General features: G+C 42.1%; 2 protein-coding genes across 11 annotated transcripts in view; one reads left to right on the top strand and one right to left on the bottom strand.

The window, feature by feature from the left end:
• CLDN10 (claudin 10) overlaps positions 1 to 3,621 on the top strand; it is a 104,304-nt gene extending 100,683 nt beyond the window's left edge. For both annotated transcript variants that reach the window (XM_090023487.1, XM_090023476.1), the window contains exons 4-5: positions 1,327 to 1,434; positions 2,229 to 3,621. In XM_090023487.1, coding sequence (XP_089879613.1) covers positions 1,327 to 1,434; positions 2,229 to 2,355 — 235 coding nt within the window. In that variant the 3' untranslated portion in view covers positions 2,356 to 3,621. The remainder of the gene's footprint in view (positions 1 to 1,326; positions 1,435 to 2,228) is intronic.
• A 138-nt stretch (positions 3,622 to 3,759) lies between these two features.
• DZIP1 (DAZ interacting zinc finger protein 1) overlaps positions 3,760 to 24,580 on the bottom strand; it is an 82,985-nt gene continuing 62,164 nt past the window's right edge. For all 9 annotated transcript variants that reach the window (XM_090023398.1, XM_090023416.1, XM_090023407.1 and 6 more), the window contains 8 exons: positions 23,527 to 23,672; positions 19,814 to 20,012; positions 19,281 to 19,410; positions 18,944 to 18,997; positions 15,740 to 15,945; positions 11,086 to 11,216; positions 6,017 to 6,191; positions 3,760 to 5,015 (listed from right to left, as the gene is read on the bottom strand). In XM_090023398.1, coding sequence (XP_089879524.1) covers positions 4,933 to 5,015; positions 6,017 to 6,191; positions 11,086 to 11,216; positions 15,740 to 15,945; positions 18,944 to 18,997; positions 19,281 to 19,410; positions 19,814 to 20,012; positions 23,527 to 23,672 — 1,124 coding nt within the window. In that variant the 3' untranslated portion in view covers positions 3,760 to 4,932. The remainder of the gene's footprint in view (positions 5,016 to 6,016; positions 6,192 to 11,085; positions 11,217 to 15,739; positions 15,946 to 18,943; positions 18,998 to 19,280; positions 19,411 to 19,813; positions 20,013 to 23,526; positions 23,673 to 24,580) is intronic.

The raw sequence follows: 24,580 nt of genomic DNA, 5'->3' as shown, positions 1-24,580 counted from the left end.
GAGCAGGTAAGTATGGGTCATGCCCTGCTCTGGACTCATATCAAAGGCCATCCCCAGTTTACACAGCTATAGCACCTAGTCATTCAAGTTACAAAGGCGGCCACTTGTGGTGTTAGCCACATCATTCTCTACTTGCTTCAGAAACTGGTGTGCTTTAATCCCACTAACCCCATAGGCCGTTAGGTACAGGTGGACCTTTGACTTGACATTTGTAATCATTTTAACATTTTTCACTGACCTTGCAGATTTTTAGCAAGCATCATTATTACATTGCGTTGAACAGACTCCCACTGAAATCAATAGAAACACTGTCACTTCAGTAGGAGCTGAGTCTGGGCATGGACAGATAGCTGCTTCCCTTTTGAAATCTTCTTTTTGAAATGGCTCCAAATGTACAAGTATCAATATCCTAAGGCTTTTTTAGAGCAGGTTTCTAAGGATCCTAGATCCTATTTCATGCAACTACTCTTAATAATAAAAATGGAAGGAGAGAAGAAAATTGTTTTTAAAGAAACATTTCAATGTGGGGGTTGGGCTGGGAGCAGGGGAGGCTCAGCTGTGTGAGGTGGGCAGCGACGGCACTGGAAGGGGTGGCTATGGGGGGGCTACAGGGAATTCTGGGGTGGCTATAGCCCCCCAAGGCTCCCCTGGCACCACCACTGCTGGGGGCACTCTGGTGTACTGCCTTTTCCTTGGGACCCTTGTGCTGGCCACGCATCCCCTTCTCAGCCCACAGTGTGGGCTCCTAAGAGAAACATTTCAGGTTTTTTTCCAAGAGCTAGCAAAGTATGTAATGGGCTTAATAGAAAGATAATGGCATTTGGGAAAAAATACACTTTGGGTTAGTCGTATTCATCACTATTTCAGGTCTAACTGCTTATGGCACTCTCCTGGGAGGGGAGAAACCAAGGTTATGAACCCTGCTGCAAGGCATCTTGCTGTAGTTTTTCCACGTCTTTGGAGCAGGGACTGGAACCCAGTAATCTCTAGGCTCTCTCTTCCTCTCTTTGGCACAATTAATCTTAAATATATTTTGCAGTGCAATGAAACAACTTCAACAGGCATACTAGAGAGCGTGCCTCCCCACCAACTCATTTTGGCTTGCAAAAAGAAAACCATAGGTTTGAAAATGCTCAAGCCTGCAAACAGAGACAGCATTTGTGGGTTTATTATTGTTGGTTTTACGATGATGTACATATCACGTCTAAAATTATTTAGCAAAATGTGAAATTCTTTAGTTGGTCTCAATGCATCAGGAAGAACATTACAACCAATCTGAAGCTAAATGATAAGTCCAGTAAATGCATATTTATCATTTTCCCACAGGTATGAGTTAGGAGCAGCTTTGTTCATTGGATGGGCTGGATCATCACTTTGTATAATTGGTGGCAGTATATTCTGCTTCTCAATAGCTGAAAACAACAGAACCCCAAGGTACAGAACAAAAGGTTGCACTAATTTTGCCCAAAAAACCCCCACTACTGGCAAACGGGCAAATTGTTAATGCATAGAGAGGTAAATTTAAATTACATAGGTGAAGTTTAGTTACTCTCCAAAAGAAGTATGAAACTAGGCAAAAAAACAGCATGAAGGAAAGAGAATTGGGATTTAAAGTTAACAAGTTTTTTTAAAGTGCCTGTACTATTGTTAAAGAAAGCCATTGTTTTCTATTACTTGTACTGTATTTACCAGAATCCAAGACTATGTCACATTTCAGACACCCTCTTCTGTAATTAGATTCTAGACATGGAAAATTAAGTTATATTTTCTAGGTATAGAATCTAATTAGTGGAGGATCATCTAAATTTGTCCTCAGCTGCAGCAGGGTCAGCTTGCATTTTGCTCCCCTGCTGCTTGCCTCCCCTCTGCCCCCCCAGTGCCTGTTTCCTTTCCCCTCTGGCAGTTACCCCCCACTCTGCGTCCCTGCTGCCTGTCTCCTCGACTCAGTTCCCAACCCTTGCTGCTGCCTGAACCCTCACTCAGGCTGCTGTCCCATCCCTGACTAGATCCCCCATGGATGCTACAGTCCCATCTCCGGATACACTGCTGCCGCATCCCAACCTGTTCCCTATGCCCTGGCCCACATTTTTGATGGACAGCAGCTCGGGGGATAAGGCAACAGTGAATAGGGAGGGGGCAGGGCACCAGCACAGGTGAGGGGATGTGGCAGCAGCACACACTGCTTCATATTTTTATGTATGAGTTGTAAATGCATAGTTCTCTTTCAGGATGGGGTACACATACAAAGGAGCCACATCTGTGATTTCCTCTCGGACAAAGGCCCACAGTAGTACAGCAGACTTTAAACTGCACAAAGACTCTCCACGGCACTTTGATAAAAGTGCTTATGTTTAACTGTACTATCCTAAGAACCAGAGCCAATTTTTAAATCAGTTTGTATAGTTTATTTACAGAGTGATTTCCAGAAGAGTATTGAAGCAATCGCCACCAGAACAATGAATTTTTAAAATATTAACTCGCAAGATTTTACATGTCGATATCAATTTTCTTATACAGTGTTTTAAGAATTATATTGGTGGTATATATAAAATTAATAGCTGTAAATCACTTGCTGATGTAGCCTTGTATAAAAAAAATAAATAAGATATTTACAGATAGTGTATGTCAGATTCTTTGTATGGTATCAGGTATGTAATCTCCAATTCATTGGAGTAGCAGCATAGAAATGAATTCTGAAACAGGTCAAGTACTGGACAAAGCAATCAGGTTTTGTGCATTTGTGCAGCTTCAGAACTACTAACTTACCTTGAAACTCCAATGAAGGTTAAGAGGTGCTGAGTGGGCTTTGTACTGCTGACAATCTGGTCTTAATTTTTGAGCTAAGATACCATGGAGCAAAGGGCTAAGGTGTAAAAGAAAGAAGAAGATAATGAATCCCATACCACTGGAACAGGCTGGGGAGGGGTTTGGGTACAGCAAGCTAGGGGAACTAGGGACGGGCTAGGGAACCTAGATCAACCAGATCTGGTCAGGCTAATTGCGTCAGGCACAGACTATGGGAGAATAGTGCGTTGGGAGTGTGAGGAGAAAATGGGTCAGGGTAGGAAGAGCAGAGTAAGAGCACATAAAGTTCTCTCACCTGAAGATATTATGTGAAGGACAACACAATAGTTTTGAATAGGTTCCTCCTTTCTGCCTCTAACCCACTTAAGCTCCCATTTATAGCCTTCTCCTAGTTTTCCTCCAGCCTACTCTTTCATACTTACCCTCTCTACAACATGGTTGCCCTTTTTCTCTTCACCCCAAACTGGCAAATCACTTATTCTGGCAATTGTTCAATCCTGTTCCAGATAGGCTGGGTGCCATCAGACATGTGACACCCCAAACAGGAGAAGCCATTGTAGGAAATAAAAACTAGCCACTTGCTGCAGTCTTGCTGTTTGCATAAATTTCCAGAAAGGCTACAAGAATGCTTGAAAGGATTGCCAAATGCGTGGATGTCACACGGATTACAATATAAATAATAATCCAGATTTATTTAGAGTCTATGAATAACCACAGAATGTGTTTTGGTCTGAGACATTATAATGGATTAGTTTCTGGTCAGAATCAAAGCCAAATCCTTCTTGAAGTTTGGACAGGCAGCCCTCAGTTTCACTGAAGTAGCATGCAATGTTGGCTCAATTTATCCACGTTATTGGCTTAGTATATCCTCTACTCATTATTGAGTTAGCAAAGGAAAAGAAAGGCAAATACAATATTGCAGTTAAATAAAAGATAAGAAGCTTTTTACAACAGTAATGATCACAAAAGTTTTTCTTTTAATTTAGTGCTTTTCTCTATTTAAGTTATAAACAGTTGTCTTTATTAAATGAAGGCAGCTAATAACAGTAAATTGGTATAACTGCAAGAGCAAATATTTACTGAATACAATACAAAAACAAAGAAGTGTTCCATGCCACACATACCATTCTTGCTCTAGTTTGAGTTGGCCTGTTATATTTTTGCAAATTTTGTTTTACTGTGAATATACATTAAAAACCTATTCTAACAACTAAAGCAGAAACACCTTCCCAATACTGAGTTTTAAGGCATACTCTAGAAACAACTCTAAACTGTGTCATTTTTCAGCTTTTGATGCTCACTGGAAACCATGTTGGAAAATGTTAACATTTTAATTTTAAGAAAAACTTTATTTAAAATACTTACATTTAAATATAAAACTTGGGACAAAATACAAAAAATACATTTTAGAAATGCTTTAAAATGCTGATCTAGTAACACTACAATAAACTCTGCCTATTGGCTAATACTTCTGGGCTTCTTTAACAGCTGGTCTTAAAAGCAAACGTTAGACGTGAATGCTTGGCCCAGGAAATTCTGCACAGGAGTCAACAGGATCAAGAATTTCTCCCAAGTTTCTAAACTGTGAGGACTAGTCACATATATTTAAACATCCTTCCATACAATTCAAGGTTAAACACCAGCAGATTCTCGTAAACAAATCTTCCTGGCTGTTAATGTATCATACAAAGAAAACCCAGGAGTCAGAATCCTTTAGACCAGGACTGTCCAACTGTGAGGGGTCCCTAGACCCAGCCAGCACTTCCCCTATTACCCTGGTTGCTGCTGCTATTCCCCCTCCATATGTCAGCTTTGGTTCCTGCCCCATAGGACAAGGTGGGGCGGTACAGTCCGAAGTGCTGGGAGTGCTCTGGTGCAATGCAGCAAGGGAGCTGAGGGAGCTGCCTGCCTGTGTGGTTCATTGGTGTCTATGTGGGGGAGTGGTTCAGCAGCAGGTGGGAGGTGCTACCCAGGGGCCTGTGGCTCACACTAGTGTCGTCCCTGGCTCAGGTGGCCCCAACCAGTGTGGCCTGCAACTACTTAGAAGTTGGACAGTCCTGCTTAAGACAAGACGTTTAACCCGAATTGAATCAGTAACAGAATCTCCTCCCATTTAGAATGCAATAGTTACAGATCTGAAGAATTGCTCCAGTCGGTTACAGTGACTAAACTGCTTTTTAACGTGCTTGTTGTATCAGCATCATGAAATCCTGTTAATAAAGAAAGAAGAAAACAACATCATACCAAAACAACTTTCAATCCTATTTTTGAGAGGTTATTTTCCTGGCAATTGATTGTACACAATGAAATCTTGGCTCAAGAAAAATCAATAACAAAATCCCTACTGATTTCAACGGGGCTAGGGTTCCCCTACACCAGGGAAATTATAGCATCTATAAAAGAATTTTGCCTTTGTCATTACAATGAGGCACTGATACTAGCGCATAAGTCCTCCCAGAACCTGCAGGACATGTCCACACTACCTCAGGAGGATACTAGAGAACTAAATGAAGCATGCTGCCATACCCATCTGCAAACACCGTGCCCACAAATGGATTGAAATGCACCCAGCACTGCAGTAGGGCAGCCATATTATACCCATTTCAGGGAATAGTGTACATGGAGCAAGCATGGCATGCTTCACTTTGGAGCTCTCCAACGCGGTCTTGAGGTAGTACAGATATGCCCAAAGTATCTCTTCTATGCAGAAAAATGAAACCACTGTAAAGGACAGTATCTTGAAACTTCAGAACTAAAAGCAATTGTGTATGTCCCTCACAAGAAAGATGGGACTGTTTCCTTTCTAACTGTATAAACAGTTCTAGATGAGCCTAATAGTCATCAGATAGAAATTTTAAACGTCAGCAGGTCAAAGGATGAATATTATTCTCATATTAACATGATTCTGGTTTCTGGAGCTCAAGCAATTTAAAAACAACATTCTCAGCGGGAATCAAAGAATATTTTCCTGGCAAGTTACTTAAAAAAATGGTTGGCTGTAGCTTTGGGAAACGTAGATACATTTAGCATCTGTTCTTATAAAGTTAAACCACCTTAATTTTTAAAAAATATTTGACTTTTCTTTCTAATTAGATGCTGTGATAATAACATCTTACATTACACTGAAGTTCTCCTTTAATTACATCATCAACTATTTACACCTGATTTTTCCCTCAAATGCTGTAAAGGTTTGAATAGTGTTCCATGTTACCTTCCTCCTTTATCATATTCGCCTTAGGAGCACCCCAGGCCTGAACCATTGATATAGTACTGGGTCCATTACTTTTTTGAATTGCAGTTCCCTTCTGACCTCTTTCATCTTTTGCCAATAAACTTTCTTCTTCCACAGAAGATATATCCCAGTCATCATCATCAACTTCTGTGAACTGATAAAAAAAGTAGTTTTTCTTTTAAAAAGGAAAACTATTTTCTGACTTCAACTTATAAAGGTAGATTCTTTTGAAAATCTATTTACAAGACATACAGGAGAAGACTAGAAATGTTTGGAAGTGAAATATTTAAAAAAGTAAGATACTCTGGTGTACATCGTATGAAGGCTATGTGGTGCTATGGCATATCACCTTACTTTTATGCTTCATTTGTTAAAAAACTACCTACGTGCTTTTAACCTTTGCACACACTGAATGCAATAAATTACTTTAGTGCCAGATTCTTACTCTTAAAAAGCCCCACAAAGTGACAGGAACTGCAGAAGTTAGAGCCAGACATTTAGCTGGTAGAAATCAGTGCAGTTCCACTGAACAGCGCAGTTCCCCTACATTGGTTTACACCAGCTGAGGACCTGACCCAGTGATCACACTATGATGTTTATGTAGCTATACACTGCATGCTATGTGTGTGTTATAGTGTACTTTGCCTAACAAGGTATCTGCAGCCCTTGACTGGTGTTTCTACGCATTACAGTATTATAAAGGATTTGATTACATATTAGTTTATTACCAGTTTAAGAAAAAATGAATATAGGCCATGACATTCAGTGTCTGTACATAAGTGTCAAACAAGCTTTAGTTCAAGTGCCCCCACCACTATTTTGAAGTGCACGGACACTGATACATGAGAAACTGAGAGGCACTTTAATTAGAGCTGCTCTTGGAGCCACTCTAATTAAAATGCTGCTTACACCACCCCCAGAGCACGTGTAAAAGTGCCCTCAGTTTCTAATGAGAGAGTCGCTTTTCTCTCAGGAGAACGAGTGTAAAAGCATTCAGGATTTTTTTCCCAGAGCAAAAATAGCAGTTCCAGGAGCAAAATAACCTGGGAATAACCTGGTTTAAAACACTTCTGGGAGAGATCATGTTCCCTTCATGATTCCATACTGTGCTACAGGGAGAGACAGATGGACCCTGAGCAGTTTGGGTTAGTCCATCAAGGCTGTCCTGTGCACTGCAGCCATCTGTCATCTGTCACCAGGCAGACTGAGGGAGCCTACAGAACACAGTGAGATCTGTGTACACTGAGATTTGTGTACAGAGACCTGGCTGAGCAGCATCAGCACTGCACTGCAAGCTCTCTGCTCTTCAGGGTCTCAGCAGTGAAATGTCTATTCAAGAGTCTATTCAGGGTAAGTTTTCTAACAGGAGACTCAAACCAGGAGAATTTTCCCAGGTCCTTTGAATATGTGTACACAGCTTAACACACAACAGGCCATATAGGTTCTCTGGCAAAAACATTTTTTCTTTCCTCGACTTCTTGTATTTTCAACTATGCAATTTTAATATTGCACGAACCATTTTTAATATGTAAGGTTCCTTGAATGAAGGGGGAAAATAAAAGAAGGGATAAAAAGGTATGTTGAGAAAATGAAAAAAAAGAATAGAAAATATTTGGAACAAAATGATCATAAAAGCTTTCTGTATCTAATTATTTAAATGGAACCCAACCTTATAGTAACTGTTGTCAGCACTGGCCATTTTCAGGAGGACTGGGCCGAGCTGCAGGACAGTGACATGAACTATGGCCCACAAAACTGTTTTTGTGGGAGGTTTAGCTGAATGTGCAAAGCCATTACTCTGCACAACTAAACAGTGGAATCTGGGAGTGTCTACATGAGATGCTTTACTCAAGATTAGAGCTAATTACTATGTAGTAAGGGTCACTGTCTACACATGCAGATGCTTACTGCACAGTAATTGGCTCTAATTACAAATGAATTTGCTACCTGTAAATACATGGAGCAAATTTACTCATTATTACTTACTGTGCCGTATGGGATGTGTAGATGGCCGATCAGGAACAAACTTGATCCCGGACAGCTGGGCAGCCTAGGGCAGCAAACTGGAAACCAGAGCCTGGATGGGGACCATGCCCCGGCATCAGGGAGCTCCCACCCAACCACTATCAGAGCAGGGACTGGGCAGATTGTTCCATCCGCAGCTCCATAATTGCAGAGCGGGGGCTGAGAACAGGCTCCCTAGCTCCAACCCCACAGTCACAGATTGGGGGCTGGGAACTGTCCTGGTCAGGGACAAGTCCCAGCTTTGTGCCCTGACTGGGCAATCAAGATACAAGGCTTGGAAAGTGCTGCAGGGGAGGGGCAGGTCTCAGTCCCCTGCCTTGATCCACCAATGGGGCAGCTAGCAGCAAGCCCCCAGCTGGGCAGGGAATCCTGGAGCTCCTGCACCCCTGCTTGGGTAGATGCCTGCCATAGGTGTATTTACTGTAGAGTAATTTACTCTAGAGTAAACCCACCCTAGAGTAAATGCATGTGTAGATGTGTCCTCTGTCATTTAATGAAAGACCTGGCAGGAGACAAAACCTGCCCGAAAGTCTTGAAATAAGTAATCCATAATACAGCACATTGCAATTCCATGAGAATGTTAGTATAAATAATGGGCAATATAACACAATGTGTCAGATGTAACGTATGCTATAGTATGTACACCTTTGTTAAGCTTCTCTTATAAGTTCTAAAAGCAAAAGCAGATTTGCAGAGAATACCATAAATTAAAGAAAGAAAAAAAGAATATTAATAGGAAGAAATCCTCCCTTCAGTTCCACACAGAAATACATTTTGACTACCTGACACCTTGCACGACCAGGGAAATATTGCTTGAGTCTTGTTTCTAGAGTCTCAACAAGACTAAGACTTTCTGAACTAACGTTGTTAGGGAAAAGCAGGTATAAATATTGCAAACTGTTGAAACATTTGGATCCAAAAAAGTCTACTGCCAGTACACAAGCCCTCCTCCTCTTCTTTCTTGAATTTCCCCAGTAAAAGTGAGTAAGCATATGTATTCTGCTATAACTGGCAGCACAATACACACTTACCCCAGTGCCTAGTTTATCATTTAGGTGTGATCAATAAAAAAAAAAAGGGCTGTACACCTGTCTCTTGTCTTGTTTATCAGTAACAACCTGATAAGAACTCCTAATTCCAAAGCATTAAAAAGACAGCAAAACAAAACATTACAAGAACTATATGGACAACATGAATTCAATTTTTTTCTTGCTCAAAGCATCTGGTAGGAGTATTTTTTAATTTGCATGTTGGATTTGCATAATGAGCTCATCTGAATACAATGCAGTCCATTATCATCATATTTCTTGTGCCAGGCAGTCTCATATGTAGGAACATCTAAAAAAACCTTCCTTCTCTCTCAATTTCTTAGCAATTTTGTGGTTCAATTATCTGTTACTGGAGAGCATTACCTGCATACAGAGAAAGAGTTTCTCACACTAGCTAGAGAGAACTTTATTATCATAACTGAGACATAGAATTTAGTTCCTTACAGAGGTCAGTGACTTTTGCTAGGAGGCAGAGTCAGCAGCTACTGGACAATATGTGCATCAGTGATAAAAATCCACAAGTATGCATACGCAGCACGTCTCTTCTAAAGTGCAGAGATTGATGGAACTGCCATACATTGCAACATTCATACATTTTTAAAGTTCATATCTTTGTTAACTGAAAACCAATATTTGTCAGGAAGTGACAGATTTGCTCGCTGTGCTGTATTATTAACATTCCATGTTTCAATGTTTTGCAATTTTCAGTTATCCGTGTAAGCAAGGTGTGGCAATAATGGGAGAGGTATATTTCTATATATTAAAAATAATGGCCAGGGGATTTTCCTCAAATATCCAAAATAACAATTATATATTACAGTGTTACAAAATTAACAATGAAATAGACCTTTGCAGAGAAAAATGCTGACCCTAAGCAAAATTCTTAATAAAATTAAGATGAAATATAAAGAGAGGACAATGATCAAAGCTCTTACACAATATTAACTAAAGGATTCACTACCGAACAAAAGCTGTAACACATTAGCACAGCTGAACTCACAGTAGTTAGGAAGCTATAGGCAAAGGGAGATATAAAAGTAGTTCAAGCCAACATTGTTTTTCTACAATAATTCCTGAAAAATATGACACAAGTAGATTACATGATAACGTAAGAGTATAAAAAGCATGGTCACACCTTACTGGTTCAGAGAGGCATGAGATTTTACAGGTAACAACCTCCTTTGTCAGATTCTATTGGATTACAGGTTGTTGCCTCTCAACCAGTTGGTGTCAAAGCTGCCATCCTGCCCTATCTCCTGCCTGACTTCAGACGAACCTGGCTAGCAACCTCCTTGTAAGTTTTATAGCACACACTTGGCATGACCTTTGTCATTCCTAATCAGTGCAGCCTTCTCCAAATTGTGTTGGTAAACGGCAGTTTCAGAGGAGCCTTAATGGAGTTTGGCATACAATCAAATGTTAGGGTCACTTTGGTGGCTAAATCCCACGGGCACCTTAAAACCTTCAGCCAAAATGCAACTTTACTAGCTGTGCACACGTAAACATATGTATGTAAACTTTCACATATATATGGGAAGACAGAATATGGGATGGTTTGGTATAATGCTGTTTGGACAGCCAGGATACAAAAAAGCCCAAAGTGAGTTAAGCAGCTCATCCCAAATTCACAGCCTTCATACCACTTCTGTGCACATTCCCTTTATGTAAAATATACTACAGAAAAATATTTTTAAAAAATTTGAAGTATGTGTTCTGGGGACTATTGAGCTAGATCTGATTTGCTTCCAGCTCCCTAATATGGTGTCCCATTGTACAAAGAAACAAAAAATTATAAATGTATACCAAATTTATTTTCTATACATAGCTTGTGGCCATTTTTTGGTTTATTATAAATTCTCCATTGTTTCTAAACTATTCTCAGCTTGGAATACAAACCATTACAGCAAAAATAACCAAAACATAGCTAGCGTAGATATGTTTAATTAAACTTCATACAACAAAAACAACAAATACCTTCAGTTCTTGTATGTCATCTTTTTTAACAAATGCTTCTGCAACATTAAGCCCTCCAGGTGGTTTATTTTTATTTCCATGGTTAGAAAGAGTCTTTTCAACTTGTTCAGTCAGTTTTTGGATAATTGCACCTGTAAGATCATTATAAAAAGTAGACATGCTGTTCATTTCAGAGCAAGGTATAAAAAAATTTCTCTTATGACATTAATAATTAATAAAAATGAAATAATTAAAATGTAAGTGTGCTTTTTATTAGTTATGTTTTCCTTTTTAATTTTATACATACTTAAAAAAACTAGTATTTCTATTCAGAAGGGTAATTAAAGTGAAGTTCCACATATGTTGTTTCTAAATATATAAAACACACCGTTTCAAAATATTTTTGTTTTTGCCTGCTGGCCTGCAACTTCAAGATGGGTCATGTAAGTCAAAACAATTCCATCCTATTTGTATAAGTAAATCAGTATAGTAGATTAACAAATCAGAATCAGTAAAACACTAATCAGAATTAGTGAAAATAGTATATGATACATTATATGTTCAGTGATTTTTCTGTGATCTTGTTCTGTTCTATGAGATTGCACAAATGTAGGTAATTGCTCCTGTAATTTAGGGTGACTATACATGAGCAGTGAGGCTGCTCGGATGTGCTGTAATTACAGATTAATCGGGTCTGTTGGAGCGTGGTAATTACCGCACTCCAGCATCTCATGTATCAGCATCCCTGCACTTCAAAATGGCAGTGGGGGCACTTTATCTAAGGCTCATTTAATGAGTCCAGAGTGCCCAGAGCTAATCCAACGAGCTTTAGATAAAGTGCCTCCATCGCCATTTTGAAGCATGGGGACGCTGATACATGATAAACTCTGCACACTTTAATTAGAGCAACACTTGGAGCCACTCTAATTAAAGTGCACCCCCAACCCCCAGAGCACGTGTATAAATGCCCTAAATGATTTGGTTTTTAAGTAAATATAGCAAACAACATGGAGATGCTCAAGAGGAGATTAGACAGGCATCTGGCTGGGGTTACCTAACCCCAGCGCTCTTTCTTGCCTGGAGCAGGGGGTTGGACCCGATGATCAAAGGAGCAATCCTGGATGCACAAGCAAAGTCTATTCCATCTCGGAGGAAAGGCAGCAAAAGGGCACAGCAGCCCCCCTACCCCAGCTCTCCAGGGAACTAGTGGACCTCTTATGTCTAAAAAGAAAGACCTACAAAGGATTGAGGACTGGATCCACCTCCAAGGAGGAATATATTGCACTGGTCCAGACCTGCAAGGAGCGAACCAGAAAAGCCAAGACTGCGACGGAACTCCAACGGGCTACAAGTATCAAGGACAACAAAAAGTCCTTTTTCGGACATATGGGGAGCCGGAGGAAAAGCAAGGCCAACATTGGACCCCTGCTAAACCAGATGGGACAACTGACAACCGACATCCAAGAAAAAGCCAACTTACTAAATGAGTACTTTGCATCGGTCTTTCACCAGTCCCATGGGATGACCCTGCCCATTACAGGACAGTGAGGCCCGGGTAAGGGAGATTCCTTACCCTCCATCAATGCTTACCTCATGAAGGAACACCTCGACAGGCTGGATTCCTTCAAGTCAGCTGGCCCTGACAGTTTACACCCCAGGGTACTCAAGGAGCTGGCCAGCATCTCTGGCACAGATCTTCGAGAGCTCCTGGCACTTTGGTGAAGTGCCTGAAGATTGGAAGAAGGACAATGTGGTGCCTATCTTCAAGAAGGGGAGGAAAGTGCATCCAGCAAACTATAGGCCCATCAGCCTGACCTCTATCCTGGGGAAGGTCTTGGAAAAGATTATCAAAGAGGCCATTCTTAATAGACTGGCCAACGGCAACATCCTGAGGGATAGCCAGCATGGGTTTGTTGCGGGTAGGTCTTGCTTGACCAATCTCATTTCCTTTTACGACCAGGTGACCCATCACCTGGACAAGGGGGAAGAGATTGATGTCATATATCTTGACTTCAAAAAAGCCTTTGATCTGGTATCTCATGATCACTTCTTGGCAAAACTGGCCAAATGTGGCCTCGGGTCCACCATGATCCGCTGGCTGGGGAATTTGTTCCATGGTTGGACCCAGAGGGTGATGGCTGATGGATGTCAATCGTTGTGGTGTTCTGTGACCAGTGGGTTCCCACAAGGCTCTGTCCTTGGACATATACTACTCAACATCTTCATTAATGATATGGACACTGGTGTCAGAAGTGGACTGACCAAATTCACCGGCGACACCAAACTCTGGGGAAAAGCTTCCACACCTGAGGACAGGAGGGCAAGCCAAGCTGACCGTGACAGGCTCACGAAATGGGTGGATGAGAACTTGATGGTGTTTAATATTGAAAAATGCAAGGTTCTCCATCTTGGGAGCAAAAACCTGCAGCATGCTTATAGGCTTGGCAGTGCTACGCTGGCTACCACTACGGATGAAAAGGACTTGGGGGTCATAGATTCACAGATGTAGGGTTGGAAGGGACCTTGCAGTTCTTCTAGTCTGACCCCCTGCCTTTGGCAGAAGAGAAAACTGGGCTCAAATGACCCTAGCTAGGTAATCATCAAGCCTCCTCCTAAAGACCCCCAAGCTAGGAGCCAGCACTACTTCCATTGGAAGTTGGTTCCAGATCCTAGCCACCCTGACTGTGAAGTAGTGCTCGGCAGTGCTATGCTGGCTAGCACTATGGGCGAAAGGGACTTGGGGTCATGACAAGATGAACATGAGCCTTTAATGTGGTGCTGCAGCTAGTAAAGCAAGCAAAATGTTGGCACGTATCCATAGATGCTTCTCGAGCAAATCCCAGGATATCATTCTCCCATTGTACTTGGCCTTGGTGAGGCTGCAGGTGGAGTACTGCATCCAGTTTTGGGCTGCACAATTCAAAAAGGATGTGGAAAAGCTTGAGAGGGTGCAAAGGAGAGCCACGCATGATCAGAGGTCAGGAAAACAGACCTTACAAAGAGAGGCTGAGAGCCATGGGACTCTTCAGCCTGGAAAAGTGCAGGCTCAGGGGTGATCTGGTGACCACCTATAAGTTTATCAGGGGTGTTCTCCAGGATCTGGGGGAATGTCTATTCACCAGAACACCCCAAGGGATGACAAGGTCAAACAGTCACAAATTCCTCCATGACTGTTTCAGGCTGGACATAAGGAAGAACTTCTTTACAGTCCGAGCCTCCAAGGTCTGGAATAGACTGCCGCCGGAGGTCGTTCAAGCACCTACTCTGAACGCCTTTACGACACATTTGGATGTTTATCTTGCTGGAATCCTATGATCCCTGCTGACTTCCTGCCCCTGGGGCAGAGGGCTGGACTCGATCTTCTGAGGTCCCTTCCAGCCCTAATGAAATCTATGAAATCTTCCAACTCTAGAAATCTATGAAATCTTTGAAATACTGCAGATGCAAAAGTAGTATCAGAGGTCAGTTCTATTCTTTGTAGCTGACCTTAGAGAAAAACTAAAATAAAAACTGAGTGAAAACATGTTTTTGTCACTATGACTGTGAAGAATAAATGTAGCAAAGTTTGGTTACTAAGCCAAACTTTCTGGACAGAATCATTCATTTATGTTTTGACTGTAGGATACAGATCATAGTCCAAATGTGGAAAAGAGTAAATTTAATTTTATCCTTGACCCTGTAAACACTTGTTCATAAAGTTAGGAATTTGTATTAGTAGAACTGTTTTTCATTTATGTTGTCAAGCACCTTACAATATGGTTGAAACTTTAAAAATATCTGAATATTAAAAGGGAAAATCTTCATGAGAATGTTCCCATATTTTCCCACCACCTCTATATTTAGGTAGCTGCAGAGCTTAAACTAGAGCCTAAGACATTCTGAACTACTTGAAGCAGCAATTCTGGTTCAGCTGAGTGTACTTCTATGTGCCTGCCATTTTTGACAATAAGGGTATTTCGGTGCCTAAATAAGAACCTAACTTCAAACATGTATTTCTGAAAATTATAAACCAATTGCCGAAATGCAAAACCCCCATCAACAACCAATCATGTAACTCAGTAAACTTTATTCATTCATTGTTGTACTTGTTGGTTTGTCTCCCCAGTTCTTTGTTCATTTCAAAATGACGTCTCTCCAAGGCAGAGATTATCTCTATCTGAGAATGAGATTGTACAAAACAACAGGTAGTGTCAAACGCAATGATTCTCAACCAAGACGCTATGGCATCCTGGTGTGTCATGAGCTCCTTTTAAGCATGCTACGGGGTGCTGCTCAATACTAGCACTGTTAGGTATGCAAGCACCTATACATGACTTACAATGTAAGCCCAGAGACTATGAATGGGAACGCATACCTGTCAAAAACATTCAGACCTGGTGTGGTCTGAGTCCTTTGCAACAAAACAACTGATCTATAATTTTCTGTAGCCAAAAAATGAATGAAAGCTAAGAGCTGGTATTTACTACAGGTTACCTTGAGTCTAACGAGGCGGCTTTGAATCTGAAAAGGTTGAGAACCACTGGTTTAATGTGATCTGGGGCATGTCTCTACCACAAAGTTCAGCTTTGAAGCATTTTTAACACATTGATGTTATCATCTATGAGGGCTTTTTTTTAAAATTAAAACGTTATCCAAGAATATTACTTGTATACACATAAATAATGAAAATAAAAACCTTTGGAGGGTTTAAAAGGAGTTTCAATCTCCTCCTCCTCCTCCTTTTCACTGTCTTCTGTCCAGTCTATAGCACTTTTGTCTGTGGTCATGCCACAATTAGTTACACTGCTGCTGGACGGCTTTGTTTGTAAAAGTTCTGGTGATATGTAAGACTGCTTAATATCATCATCATCCACTTCATCCTCTGAACTGAATGGAGGTGTTCTAAAACAACAAAAAAAAACAACAGATGGGTTATTTAAGAACTTTGAAATCTTGAGCTTTTTGGGTTTTCCCTAGGAAATGTATGTATGTTTTTTATTTGAAAATAATGGTGTATCATATCACCTAAAAATGCACAAACAATATATTAAAGAAACTTCAAATAACTAATAAACTGATATCTCAAATGAACTCTCTTTTGAAGGAGGGGAGCCAGGTGTCCAAGGAGAGTGGTCACTCCTTAAGGAGACAATCCTCCAAGCCCAAAGGAAAGTAATCCCAACGAGGATCAAAGGGAGCAGGAGAGCACACAAAATGGCTCACCAAAAGCATCCGGGAATGTCTCCTTGCTAAAAAGGAGGCTTATACCCAATGGAAAGAAGGGGTCATCACCAGGGAGGACTATTCTGCAGTTGCTTGGGGATGTAGGGGGGTAGTTAGGAAGGCCAAGGCAGAGATGGAACTGGGACTAGCTTCCCAGATTAAGGACAATAAGAAGTCCTTTTTTAAATACATAGGGGGTAAAAAAGAAGGTCCCGGATAATGTGGGGTCCTTGCAGGATGTGTTGGGAAATTTGGTCATTACATCAGACGGCAAAGCTAACATGTTTAACGATTTCTTTGCCTCCGTCTTCCTAAATAGGGACCAGAACAGCCACCTCCCTGCTGGGCCCCCCTCGGGCCCCAGGGGAGGCACACCTGGGCCAAGAGTTAGCGAGGATTTAGTTAGGGAGCTTCTGGAAGGGTTGGACGTATTCAAGTCAGCCGGCCCAGATGATCTCCACCCTAGAGTTCTAAAGGAATTGGCCGAGGTCATTGCAGGACCCCTGGCACAGCTTTATGAGCACTCGTGGGGCTCTGGTGTGGTGCTGGAGGACTGGAAGAGGGCAAATGTGGTTCCCATCTTCAAAAAAGGGAGGAAGGAGGACCTGGGAAACTATAGGCCAGTTAGTCTTACCTCGATCCTAGGCAAGCTCTTCGAGAAAATTATTCTGGCACACATCCAGGAGGGGCCAGCAGGGGACTGCATGCTTAGGGGCAACCAACATGGGTTCATCAGTGGCAGGTCCTGTCAGACCAACCTGGTGGCCTTTTACGATCAGATCACCAGGTCATTAGATGCAGAGGCAGCAGTGGATATAGTCTTCCTGGACTTCCGGAAGGCATTCAACACTGTCTCTCATCCCGTTCTCATTAAGAAACTGGGGGGCTGTGGTGTAGACACTCACACAGTCAAATGGGTCGCCAACTGGCCGGAGGGCCGCAGCCAGAGGGTGGTAGTAGATGGGTCCTTTTCAACCTGGAAGGATGTGGGCAGTGGGGTTCCGCAGAGCTCGGTCCCCAGGCCCGCACTGTTCAACATCTTCATCAGTGATTTGGACGAGGGGGTAAAAAGCACCCTGTTCAAATTTGCTGATGATACTAAGATGTGGGGGGACGTAGGCATACTGGAAGGATGCAACAGGCTACAATCAGACCTAGATAGGTTACAACGGTGGGCAGGTGAGAATAGGATGGGATTCAACACAGACAAGTGCAAGGTGATGCACCTGGGGAGGAACAACCAGCACCATACCTACAGGTTGGGGAACTTCCCTCTTGTCAGCACGGAGGTGGAAAAGGATCTTGGAGTCATAATTGACTCCAAGATGAACATGGGCCGGCAGTGTGGAGAGGCAGTAAGGAAGGCCAACCACACCTTGTCATGCATCCACAGATGCATCTCGAGTAGGTCCAGAGAGGTGATCCTCCCCCTCTATGCGGCACTGGTCAGGCCGCAGTTGGAGTACGGCGTCCAGTTCTGGGCGCCACACTTCAAGAGGGACGTGGACGATATGGAAAGAGTTCAGAGGAGGGCCACTCGCATGATCAGGGGACAGCAGGGCAGGCCCTACGAGGAGAGGCTACGGGACCTGAACCTGTTCAGCCTCCAAAAGAGAAGGCTGAGGGGGGGATCTCGTGGCCTGTTATAAACTAGTCAGGGGGGATCAGCAGGCATTGGGGGAGTCCCTGTTCCCACGAGCACTGTCAGGAGTGACCAGGAATAACAGTCACAAGCTGGCAGAGGGTAGGTTTAGGTTAGATATCAGGAGGCGCTACTTCACGGTCAGGGTGGCTAGGTTCTGGAACCAACTTCCAAGAGAAGTGGTGCAGGCTCCTACCCTGGGGGTTTTTAAGAGGAGGTTAGATGAACATCTTGCTGGGGTTGTTTGACCCCAGTACTCTTTCGTGCCATGGCACGGGGGTCAGACTAGATGATCTGCTCAGGTCCCTTCTGACCCTACAAACTATGAAACTATACCTTCTACCTATATAACAGAAGCCAAATAATAAATTAGCCACTTAGATCAACAAGTGTAAGCTTCTGTGAATCAGGATGGAAAGCAAGAGTCCAGAATCAAGACACCCTAACAAAAAAATTCTGCTACTTAAAAAAAAAAAAAAAAAAAATCTAGGGACTAGTTGCAGAAGCTTCCTAATCTATCCCACTTGTTCAGCTGGTGATAATGAAAAAACATTACTAATATAACGAGTACCCAAGTAATTTATGATTTTACAAATAAAACTAATATCCTGAATGCCACCCAGGAAAACATAAAGTACAATTTATAGAACATGGGTGTAACATGTTGCACATGACTAACATGAAATATTGTTTAATTCTGTGCATATTTATATAGCAGTATAGTCATGAAAAATAAAGATTTTAACAAGGCAAGAGAAAATCTTGGGCAGGCTAAAAAAACCTTATATTTATGTCCCTGTCACTAAAGATTAAGTACTATAGATATACCAGATCAAATGAGAATGTTGAATTAGCAATTATGACAACAAACTCAGAAAGAAATGTATTTTAGAATAAATTATAAAAATATGGTTCATAAAATGCTTGTGATTTTAGCTTAGTAATAGGTTTTCACGACCTAGATCTATCAGCATCTAAGCAAGCTCAGATCACTAAAAAACATTCTCTTCAAAACTGGAAGTGAGCAAAACTTACACAATGCTAGATGTTCTTCTGGAAACTCCATCTCTAAGAACATGCTTCCTGGGTCTGTAAGAAATAAAACAAATTATTTTTAACTTCCTTTGTCCACTATACATGCAGTGAGAACTGTATTCCTTTATATATAGGAATGGGCATTCTGTGATAATTCCTATATAACAGCCTCCAAAAGAGAAGGCTGAGGGGGGGATCTCGTAGCCTGTTATAAATGTTAGTCAGAAATAGGCATATCAGCTCTTTTGTACATGAAAAGAACAAATTTGTAATATTTTTAGGAGAATGATATTTGAGTTATCTGTGGCATAAGTGCTAAGAAAATGCTAAATCTTACTTTGGTGTAGATGTGTTTTCAGCAACAGACATTTTTTGTCCAGCCGGGCGTACAGTTTTAGAAGTCCATTTTACAGGTTTTTCTAATGATGTTGATAAGGTAGTTCCCAACTGAATCAACCTCTGTTTATCTACAAAATAAAATATCAATCTCAACATTAGAAAGTCATCGTTAGCGAGGAACTTAAGTGGAATACACCTATGGAAAAGATGAAAAAATTAAATTTCTCTGAAAACTAGCCATGAATTTTGCCCAGTTTTAGAAAGAGGATCATTTCTGAAAATAAATGAAAAGTATAGAACTGTTTAGGCAATGACATTTAGAGGCAGCAAAAATACAGCATGAAAGATCTGCATAAAAGATTATAAAGGTAGTCATTTATGGGGTAGCCATAAATAACTATACACCCCTTACTTACTTAATAACATAGACCCTTTACTTTGAGAATGAAATATATGCACTATAATTATACTGGGTTTCAAAAACAAGTACAAAAACAAAATCCTGATAGCAGTAAAATAAAATTATCTAACCTTCTGAAGAACGATGGGGAATGGAAACAAGTCTACTACAAGATGATGATGATCTCTCTTCAATTCTGAAGCTGATCTGACGTTCAAGGTTTTCCCGGATTAGTTGCATGTCAGGCATCTGTTTCTCTTTCTCTTCTCTAGCAGATTCAATAGCAAGTAAAATTCTATTTAAATGGTCACTCGGGATACCACGAACACCCTGCAGAAAATAACACATTGCTGTTTCATGTACATCATTTTTAATATACTTAAGCCTGTCTTGATCAACAGAGGCAGCAAGCTGGGGGAAGGACTTAATGCAGACTGGGCAGCCAAAATGGCATGAATTCCAGGGGTTGGGGAGTAGTGCTGGACCATGCCTAAGGGCGGGGCAGGGCTGGACTCCTGCCTCCTGTTGCAGGCTCCCCCTGGGTCCTACTGCCCCTGGCTCCTGTCATTTTTGACAGGCAGCCAGGAGCAGATAAATATTTTCTAAATTTTTTAGGGATCCAGCAGGCTGAATAGAATGGCCTTGCAGGCCGAATCTGGCCTGTGGGCTGTATTTTGCCCGGCCCTACTCTAGCCTGACACCAGGCAGCCCTGGCCTTCAGCCCTCCAAAGTGGTTGCAACTTCCACATAGCTATTGCCAGCAGCTTCTCCCCTGACAAAAGGGACCTGGGATTAGCTTTGAATGGATTTCCAAGACACTGGCCTTCTATATTCTGATGTACTCCTGCCACTGCTCATCATTCCATGGGTCTAGCACAATCCTCTCCCTACCAGTCTGCATTTTTTCCTGTATCAAGGGAGAGGAGATTAATGTCATATATCTGTACTTCAAAAAAGCCTTCGAATCTGGTATCCCATGATCACCTCTTGGCAAAACTGGCCAACTGCGGTTTCGGGTCCACCATGATCTGCTGGCTGGGGAATTGGATCTGTGGTCAGACCCAGAGGGTGGTGGTTGATGGAAGTCAATCATCGCGGTGCCCTGTGACCAGTGGGGTCACCCAAAGCTCTGTCCTTGGACCTATATTGTTCCACATCTTCATTAATGATGTGGACATTGGAGTCAGAAGTGGACTGGCCAAGTTTGCCAATAATACCAAACTCTGGAGTAAAGTATCCACACCTGAGGACAGGAAGGTGATCCAGGCTGACCTTGATAAGCTCAGGAAATGGGTGGATGAGAACCTGATGGTATTTAACACTGAAAAATGCAAGGTCCTCCACCTTGGGAGGAAAAACCTGCAGCATCCTTATGGGCTCGGCAGCGCTACGCTGGTTAGCACCACGGATGAAAGGGACTTGGGCATCATGATTGACCACAAGATGAACATGAGCCTTCAATGTGATTATGCAGCCAGTAAAGCAAGCAAAACGCTGGCTTGCATCCATAGGTACTTCTCAAGCAAATCCCAGGACGTCATTCTCCCCTTGTACTTGGCCTTGGTGAGGCCGCAACTGGAGTGCTGTCTCCAGTTTTGGGCTCCTAAATTCAAAAAGGATGTGGAGAAGCTCAAGAGAGTCCAGAGAAGAGCCACACACACGATCAGAGGTCAGGAAAACAGACCTTACAATGACAGGCTGAGAGCTATGGGACTCTTTAGCCTGGAAAAGCGCAGGCTCAGGGGCGATCTGATGGCCACCTATAAGTTTATCGGGGTGCTCACCAGGATCTGAGGGAATGATTGTTCACCAGAGCACCCTAAGGGATGACAAGGTCAAATGGTTATAAACTCCTGCAAGACTGTTTCAGGATAGACATAAGGAAGAATTTTTTCACTGTCCCAGCCCCCAAGATCTGGAATAGCCTGCTACCAGAGGTGGCTCATGCACCTACATTTCAAGAGAAATTTGGATGTTTATCTTGCTGGGATCCTACGACCCCAGCTGACTTCCTGCCCCTGATGATCTTCCAAGGTCCCTTCCAGCCCTAATGTCTACGAAATCTACGAAATCTAAAACCTGCAGCTAAGACTGGAGATAGTCCCAGAGCAAGTCATCCTTGTTCATCATCTACCTCGTCTTCTGGCAGGTCTGCACAACAGGTTAAAAAATGGTCCACAGCATGCTGTATAACAGAACTGTCCAGTTCAACCCTTTGACAATACGTCTGCTGTAGCAAAATATGCATCTACTTATTCCTGCAGCTGAAGACTCTGCAAAATGCAGGCTTGGAACTGAAGCCAGATACGTCATTATAATCTGGCATAACTGATTTGTAATAGCTTAAGGAGACTTCAACAAGGAACGCTAATGCTGCTGCCCTTACAGATTGAAAGTGGTGTTGTATTGCTCTCAGAAAGAGGTGCCAGGTAAATCCCAGAACTTTCTCCACTGCTGTCACTCAGAAGCCAGGCACCTTTCTTGAAGTGTCCCACATTGTGCTGAAGCAGGTACTTTATAATACTGGCAAGTAGCAAGCCAGGTGCCCGGTACAGCTGTGGCTGGAGCACAAGTCAACTTATTGGCATTCCCAGCCATGGGGGTGGATGGGAGCCCTTCACATCAGTGCACTCCTGTAGCTGGGAATGCCAATCAGCTGACTTGAGCTTCCAGCCTCAAGAGCACACTAAAGCAAAGGGCTACAATGCACTCCCATGGCTGCAAATACTGATCAGCTGACTAGTGTGCCAATCGTGACTAGAGAATATTGATCAGCTCACTCTGCTACCTGTTGCAGGGGGAGCTCAGGATACTGATCCTGAGCTTCCCTTATAGCGGTAATACAGCAGCTGGCTGGTTCTCCCAGCCACAGGAGCGCACCAGAGTCTTGAAGGGCTCCAGTGTGCTCCTGTGGCTGGAAATGCCAATCAGCTGACTGGTACTACCAGCCAAGGGAGTTCAGAGAAGTCCTTCAAGGCTCTGGTGTGCTCCCAAGGCTGGCAGCAATGATCAGCTGACTGATGTTCCCAGCCTCAGGAGCATACTGGGGTCTTGCAGGGCTCTGGTGTACCCTAAAGCAGAGAGTGGCAATCAGCTCACTGATGCTCCCAGCTCTGACAGTGCACAGGAATGCTTCAAGACCCCAGTGAGATGGGGAACAACCACAAAGTTAGTACACATTCTATGTTTTATCACGCCATTAACTGCATGAACATGTGGCTGGATTACTACTTAAAATGTGAGTAATTGGTTAATCACGTCTTAAGTGTAATGTCTGCCAGGGGCCTGATACCAACTGCTTCTGCTACTAGCACAACTTGTGGCGCACACCCATTTGCAGGAACAAACACAGCTTGCCTGCTTGAACACAGTAGTTATAATGAGACTTTTTCCTGGTTTGTGCTGGAAGCTTTGCCTCTCACAGCTTATAACATTTGTATATCCATGGATTTAAACTATTAATCCATACTTATTGATTCTGATTTTGCTGTACCTTAGGGGGGAAAAGGTTGTGGGAAGCAGTACTGAGGAAAGATGGATGAAGGCATATATTAAAAGGGTATCAAAAACTCACTATATTTTTCATGCAGGAACTACTGAAAAATCTTACCTTGGGAATTAGATAATTAGAATTAGTCAGTGGGAATTACAGATAAAATCCTAAGGCCTGGGGAGTTTCAGCAATCCCCTTGAGCAAGCTTCTCTAGCTTATAATGACAGTGGACTTCTACTTAGAAGATTTAGTAGGATACAGTAACTTTGAGTGCTGTGATGGAAACTGAAGGGGAAAGGGAAAAGGTCGGAGAAAGGACTATTTCCCTCTATTAATTTAAAAGCACCTTACCATTTTAATTCCCAAGGATTCCAACTTTTCCTCCAGGGCCTGCTCCAAAACAGCTCGTAATTCTTTAGTTAATGAAGGATGTGTCTTCAAAGCACTTACTAAATGTTGATTACTTCTGCCTACTTTGTGATCGCCTTTCTCTATTTCTGAAATAAGATATGAAAATCAAATTGAAAAAATATTTAAAATGCATAGTACATGGGACACGTATTATAGTTAAATTAAGCATGCAGTTCTTTATAACAGCATAAACATGTCAATATTTTTTTAGTTGGATTGTATTTGCTCAGTCTTGCTCCTTTCTTAAAAATGTCTAGCACTACCTTACAATAATTAGAGCACTCAGAATCCATCATTTAAATAACCTCCAAAGAGTCACTTGCCTTGAGTGTCAATGTTTTTTTCATGCTACAACAACAAAAAGTTATATGCATAAATATGGAATTATGGAGGGAACTGTGTGTGCTTTTGGGAAAGGAAAATTATCTGTGATAACTAATTTAGTATGGAACAAGACAGCTGGACTCTGGCTCATGTCTCCTAATTAGATATATGGCAAGCAAGTGACTTTCCTCCTCCTCTTAAAATGTGTTCCAAAATAATGACATAGTTTCTGCTTTACCAGGGTCCACAGGATTTAGTTTCCTCGTGTGAGTGTAGATGCATAAAGCAGGGAAGGTAACGTCAATTCTATTTCTTGTTTTAAATATCTGTGATATCATCAACTCTTGCACGATAATACAAAATCCTTAATAGGTAAGTAAAAATATAAAAGATAAATTAGGCTTGGGTCTTACATGGCCACACAAGGGCAGAAGAGGGATAAGATTCTTAACACTTCCTAAACTACAGAATCTGCCTTAATTCTTACCAAATAGTCATGGCCATTATGCCTACCTCTGTTCTCTAATCACCAGGGCATAGAGTGGGAGTATGTAATACCCCAGAAAGGGATATGGTAAATCCAAACCTCCTTTCTCTGAAAGGCCAACAAAGAACTGTACAGCACTAATCCTTACGAGTGCTCTTTCTGGAGCAGCATCCCCACGTACCA

The sequence above is a fragment of the Crocodylus siamensis genome, chromosome 1, assembly GCF_052110815.1.
Source record: "Crocodylus siamensis isolate JL-2025a chromosome 1, ASM5211081v1, whole genome shotgun sequence".
Classification (NCBI taxonomy): Eukaryota; Metazoa; Chordata; order Crocodylia; family Crocodylidae; genus Crocodylus; species Crocodylus siamensis.
Note: the sequence above shows the minus strand (reverse complement) of the source record. Positions and strands in the feature narration are given on the sequence as shown.